This window comes from Lingula anatina, chromosome 6, assembly GCF_051362555.1.
Source record: "Lingula anatina isolate TDL-2025a chromosome 6, LinAna3.0, whole genome shotgun sequence".
NCBI lineage: Eukaryota > Metazoa > Brachiopoda > Lingulata > Lingulida > Lingulidae > Lingula > Lingula anatina.
The window spans coordinates 19,763,142-19,770,079 of NC_141772.1; the positions used below are offsets into that span (position 1 = coordinate 19,763,142).

A 6,938-nucleotide genomic window follows, 5' to 3' on the forward strand; every position below is an offset into this window, starting at 1 on the left:
TAGGACATGAGATTTAGTAATTAGACTTGTTTAACATGTGAGATTGGCAATGGAAATTGCAACCACATGCCCCTGAAGCTCAGGTGTGACAGGTGGGGATGTATGGAAATGTCCCATTAAAGAAGCATGCAAATACATCAGCTCAGTATGGCCACATATCATATAGACCTCACAGTGTGGTACAAAAGTGATAAAACCAGTACCTTCCTGCAGATCATTAACAAATCAAAACATCTTTGAAATCTTCATTGTGTATTTATGTATGTATTTTTATTGATATGTCAATTTCTTTCCATGTGATGTATTGTACTTAAAACTATATTGCACATGTTTCAAAAAGAAATACTAAGATTCTTTTGAATGAATCTCACTAAAAGCAAAGCAGTTAAAAAACCCATGCCTAATGGTGGATCCATAGACCAAACATCACAACAGGCATGTGGCCTTCCCTTGGCCCTCCTTTGGTCCTCCCTTGATCCTTCTCCCTTAAAAAAAATTATGTAACAAACACATGAAAACAGAAAACAATTTGACCATATTTGTGCCCTACAAACATGTAATATATGCTAAAAAAACTTGTTTGCTGTTTTATATTCACCTTAGCTTTGCTTGCCCAATTTTTTAGCCCTGTCCCCCCCTCCCCCCCCAAAAAAAAAAAAAAATGGATCTGTCAGGGCTACAGGAACTATTATTATATATGCCTTAATTGTTCTGAAATTTCATGTTGAATCTGGACACAAGTTGTTTTTTGTTTTGATAGGAATTATTATTATTATTATTATTATTATTATTATTATTATTATTATTATTTGTTAGTGTTAAAAGATTCTATAACTCCATATTGGTACAAATACAGTAATGTACGTCACAATATACAACAAATGTGAAACAAGTGGTACTTTAATTTTGGTTTTGGGAGAATAGGATTTCTCATATGAAATCACAGTTAAATCTCAAAATTTCTGGTGTTTCATTGGAAACAATATAGTTATGTATAATTATGATATCCCTATGTCTGAGAAATGTATGGATCACTCATATCCAAGGAGAAAAGTACTGCACATCATAATATTATATGAATGAATAATTTCCAAACAGTGTATTCTAATTTGAAAAGTGGACTCTTGTAGTGCTGAGTGCAGAACTATGCTGTTATGTTAATGTGCAATAAAGCTTTATTAAAAAAAAGTCTGATATAGAATTTTTATTGTCATGGATAGAGGGGGGGGGGGGGGGGGGGGGTGAGCTGATGCATTGAGATTGTTAAAACAGGATTTACATGTACCAGGGACTTCATGTTTCTTTATTTTATTTTATTCATTTGAATAAATTATTTTTATTCATTTAATTATTTTTTATATATAATTTTTTTTTTGCCTTTTATTTTTTAATTCTAAAATTCTTTATGCATATTGATATTTTTAACAGTATCTCTGAATTTCGGCCCACTCGTATATAGTTGATATAGTTGGTCGTTTCAGATATTATTTTTTCAAGTCTATTGTCTTATTTATGTGTTTATTTTACTTTTTTTCTTCCTTTTACCATAAATCTTACAAAGAACCAATGTTTCACAAACACCTACCGCGAGGTGGCAGCAGTTCTGTACCCAAGAGAAGCTGTATTTTTTTTTTTAATATTAGCATAAGAGTTTGGCAATACTGCACTTGAAAGCACCTAATGAAATTAATTCGAAATTAAATTTTCATCAAAAATATGAAAATCTAAATGTCCATTTTTATCACTAAAAAGCTTCACAACGATCTCCCGGAAGTGTAGTCACTATTTCTGCGCATGAGCGGAACCTTCGGAAAATAAAAACATTACGGCAATCATGCGTTTTTCAAAATCGTGTTTACACTAGTTGTTTCGGGGTTAACTAATCATGGATTTTATCAAAGCTGAAATCGAAAGGAAAAAGAGACAATTGGAAAACAAAGAACTTGTGGTGAGTATTTATTTGGTCCTGTATTTTGTAAATTGAGGACGTTGAAATTTGTAGATCAACCCCCCCCCCCTTTAAAAAATCTATCAGCTAACAAGGTAGACTAAAGCCATTGCCATTCATTTGGTTTAGCTAATCAAAAAAACATGAATTATTCAGTAGTGCATTCCATTAGAACCCTTTATCAAGGTTTATAAATCTGTTTGTTGATGCATGAGTGTGTAATAATTTTTATGTGAAAGAGTCTTACAATGATGTCATTTGATAACAAATCCCAATAAAGTCTCTACTTTGATAAATTAAATTTCATTGAAAGACTTCAGAGAAGAAATACTTCAAGCGTGGAGAACTTGCTGCCAAGGAAGCAGAAGAATACTGGAAAAAACACCAAAGGTTGCTGCCAGGCTCCAGTAGGGGAAGTGACCAGGTACAGTATATGATAGTCACAAAGACCCCATTCCCAGGGATTAGATTGATCCAACTAGATGGCCACTCGATTGTACATGTGTGTTGTGTGTTGTGCATGTGGTGCTATTCTACAGTGCTGCTAGATAAACCTGCATGTGTGTACTCTTTGGGCGCATTCCCATAGATTTAAGATCAATCTATCCCCGTGGGAAGTCTCACTAGATTACTTTCAGATCATCCGACTTAAATGTCCGTCCAGCCTACTACAAGCTGTAAGGGGGTAATTAACTTTCGTGTCCGCCCGGCTGACAGCTATTTAGCGTGAACCCCCAGGGAGTTAGGTCGATCTAAAGTAGGTCGATCTAATCTATGGAAATGGGGTGTTAGATGTATAGACATAGGATTTTAGAACTGATGATGTGAATGAACAGGAAAAAAAGTTCATTTTATGCACATTTATATAGCATCCATGTGACAAGACCATGAATCTTTTAATTAAAACTTTGTTGAATATAGTATATTCTTGTAGCAAAATTGATAGTAACTTAAAATGGCACTTTTCAGAACAATGACTCTGAAGGGAATGCAGGAAAGAGTGACCTGTCACCTGAAAAAGACAAGACATTCATTTTACCCAGAAAAGAGGTAAGTTTAAAAAATCAAAAACACAAGAGCAGAGAGAAGAAACTGGTTTTACAAAAGAATTTAAGACTAAAATTTCAGTTACACTGCAGTTCAGAAATTTGTAGTACCTAGTTAAAGTGCCCTAATATAGAGAAACTTTGGGTTATTACACTAGTCATTTCTTTCTTTTTACAAAATGAGTGCAAAGTTTCATTTATTTGAACTAATCTTAGAAAAGACAAAAAAAAAGTTTGGTCTAAAGGTAAAAGCCAAGTTTAGGCATTGAGTTCTCATGTGAATGGTATAGGATATTTCCACATTTATTGATAACACATTTCTAGCTGATTTATTGTAGAGCATGCCAAAGATTAAATTTACTTTGCATTTAATATTACGCCTAAGTGCTTGGTGAATATATTATCCTTATTGCTGAGAGGTTGTTTCACATTAAAAATAATAAGCTTATTTATGCTATTTGTTGTCGACTAGATAGATATGCTTAGCCAAATTCTTTAATAAATTGATCACTTGTGTGCTTTCAGGTAATCAGACGACTGCGTGAGAGAGTGGAGCCAATAATGCTGTTTGGAGAGACAGAATATGAGGCATATCAGAGACTACGAAAACTGGAAATTTTAGAACCTGATGTAAATAAGGTGGGTTCATTTAACATAATAGCAAGGCATTAAGATGAGGTGTTGACGCAGATTTAAATCTGTATGTATACAGTCTTGAATAAAATTACATACAGTGACCTTGACCTTGACCTTGACCTTTCAGGGTTACAAGAATGACCTCAAAGCTGCTATGGACAAAGTGGACAGTGACTACCTGCAGGAGATCCTGAAATCTGGCGGAGACGACGACAAGAAGAGTAACGATGTCAAAGTCATGCAGGTGGAGATCACAGGAGATGATTTCAAAGTAAGGGGATAAATGGCGATATGAATTGAGCAGGTATTTTTCTGAGGTCAACTATATAGTTCCATGTAACTAGTGAGTTGAAAAGTTGAAGGTGCAATCTGCTCCAAAATGTCAAAGTACTTCAATTTTTTAAAGATAAACTGTTTAATTCTTCAAAAGAGATTAATTTCACAGTATTTATATTTTTATAATTTATTATTTATGTTCACACTAATTAGATTACCGTTTTGGCTATTTGAAAACATGGCAGTGTAATTCTAGGATTGTTTGATTCATGTTCTTGAAAAAATGATTTTAAACAAGAATATTTTAGTGTAATAAAGTATTTAAAAAACTAGTAAAAAAATACCAAAGGTCCTTATATCATCACTCATTGACAAATCACTTTTTATTTTGTTTTTATTTTTTTAGAAAATGCGTGAAGAATTGGAAACATGTAATCATGAAAAAGCACAAGGAATACTGCTTGAGTATTTGCAGGTCAGTTGGTTTAGGTTAAAAAGAATTATGATGGGAAACAACTTGAAGACAAACTAAACTTGTAAGGATTTGTTGTAAAGACAATAGTATTTATATAAATCTCAGTCCCTTATGGATAGATGCATAGATGGGATACATCTACATTATGTATGTATTTGTTATATTAATTACTGGTAATAACTTTAAAGTTTTAAATTATATAAAATAAAATTTATTGAGAACAGACATTCAAACTAGGCTGACTGATTTTGCAGTACATCTTGTATCTATGGGGCACAGATCTCAATAACAGGCCAGAAGAAGAGAAACGCTCTACCAGGGGAAAACTGGCCAGCGCCACACACTCACAAACTGTGAGTTATCTGAAACCTTTATTCCGGAAACTTAAACAAAGGGTAAGTATCATAACTTGGGACAAAATTTTATAAGAGTAAGTGATTTTCACCACCAAAACGGTACTATGTACAAGATCTTAGTACCGTGAACAGCCAATAGAAGACCCTATTCAGTTATTTATAAAGCTGGTTTTATTCATATTTTTCAGATGGAACATTTCATCTTTATGTGTTTGACAAACATTAAATTCATATACATGAGAGAATTTTTCAGGCAATTACCACTTTAAATTACCAAGAAAACTCCATGTAATTTTTCATGCAAAGTGTACTGCAAGAAGCTTCACCAGGTCAATATAAACGTTAATTGTTGTTAGCATTTGTGTTTGATTTCTGCTTGTAAAATTAACATATACGATGTCATTTTCAGCGTATGCAGACAGATATCCTAGAATGTTTGATTGAAATCACAAAGTTTCTGTTGGAACGGGATTATATAAGGGTAAGCAAGGATGTGACCTTTGACTGCGTGGTTGTGTTTGTGCACTCAGCCATCCAAGGTTAATCTAAGCCTTATAAATGTAGACTAATTGTAAAACAAACCACTTATTATATTAAGGTAGTCTAAGCTGTACAACCATGTTAACCACGAAGAGTTGGAAAATTTCAAATCGGAAGAGAACTTATAGCATGGCATTGTTCAATTGTCTGATAAGCATACTATCAGATTTAGTTTTTTTTTAATATTAAAGTATTTGATTTCTGAGTGTTATCCTATCTTGTACTCTCCAGGCCAGTGACCACTACTATGAGATGGCCATTGGAAATGCTCCCTGGCCAGTCGGAGTGACCATGGTGGGCATTCACGCCCGTACTGGACGTGAGAAGATCTCATCAAGATTCGTAGCGCACGTGTTGAACGATGAGACACAGCGGAAGTACATTCAGGTATGGAGAGAAAAGGTGGCAATCATGTTCTTATGTGGGGGACTTGCTGGATGAAATAGTTTTATTGGTTGTATGATTTTATGTGTTTAAAATGTAAACAAAAATCAAATTATGTTTCTGCAGCTGAGATTAATTCATATTTACTAGGCAAAAACAAACATTTTGCTGTCATCCCATAAGATGAGACTTAAATAGACAAATTATTAAAGAGCAAATTATCTGAACTCTGTATTGAATTTTGAAAAAAGATTTTCTTTAATATATATTGATGCATAATTTACCAGTCAGTTGTCAATGAAAGATGGCTAATGTCACAGACTGCTGTGATTTGTGATGTAATAAATAGATGTGATATATCAAATTCCAGGCACTGAAGCGACTCATGACATATTGCCAGAGGTTCTTCCCAACAGACCCATCAAGAATGGTAGACTATGAAAAATCTTATCACCAATAGATTCTATGGAAGCTGAATCACCTGAAGGGTTGAAAAAATTTAATAGCTTTTTTGGTGTAGTGTTCTTCAAGATTCAATGTCTTCTCCCATGGGATAATCACCAAGGAGATGCCAGAGATGTTTGAATGAATCTTGGGAGACACCTCAGAGATTTAAAATTCCTGTTTGTGATATCAATGTGTAATGGTGGTGTACAACATGGGGGGTTCTTGCAACATGCATTTCACGGAGAAAAAAATAATGGTTGACAAGGCCTCCCTTTCCAGGAAGTGCAAGACCCCAAAGAATTAGTTGAAAAATACTACTGCCACCAGAGGGTAGCACCTGGCAGTCTCTATTATAACATTAAAAGGTGTTACAAAGACGGTGCACATTAAACTGGAAACTTGCAGGTTACCTCATGAAGAAATTAGTAATTTTTAGATGCTACAAAAACAAAATGAACTTCTTAGACTGTAATTTTAGCAATTTCCAGTTGCATCCCAAGATATGTATAGTATTGAGTAAAACACATGTTAATAACAATACTTTTCTATCCATAAATGAACTATTTGTTTGAATTCTTTTTACAGATAGTGTGCAGATATCTAGACTGACTTTGTGAGATTTTAAAGCTTGGTGAGAAATGTTGACATCTGTTGCACTCAGAAAAATCTTTAATTCGTTTTAGCATTTTAAATGCCAGGTCTGGAAAGCTTACAATCTTTACATATTCAGATAAGAAAGACTTGCACTGGGACATTTTCTAATGTGTATTAAAGACCATTTATAAGTGACATCACGAGATAGCTTATTCTCATTTGTAATAGACCACGTT

The 6,938-nt window shown here is 33.9% G+C and overlaps 1 protein-coding gene across 1 annotated transcript; it reads left to right on the forward strand.

The window, feature by feature from the left end:
• The first annotated feature begins 1,766 nt into the window (after nucleotides 1-1,766).
• On the forward strand, nucleotides 1,767-6,897 carry LOC106163152 (pre-mRNA-splicing factor 18-like). The gene is made up of 10 exons (XM_013540661.2): nucleotides 1,767-1,948; nucleotides 2,262-2,372; nucleotides 2,918-2,998; nucleotides 3,520-3,633; nucleotides 3,758-3,901; nucleotides 4,313-4,381; nucleotides 4,636-4,776; nucleotides 5,147-5,218; nucleotides 5,509-5,664; nucleotides 6,032-6,897. Exons 1-10 carry the CDS (start codon nucleotides 1,886-1,888, stop codon nucleotides 6,119-6,121), a joined length of 1,041 nt encoding a protein of 346 aa, XP_013396115.2. The 5' UTR covers nucleotides 1,767-1,885; the 3' UTR covers nucleotides 6,122-6,897.
• The last annotated feature ends 41 nt before the right edge of the window (nucleotides 6,898-6,938 follow it).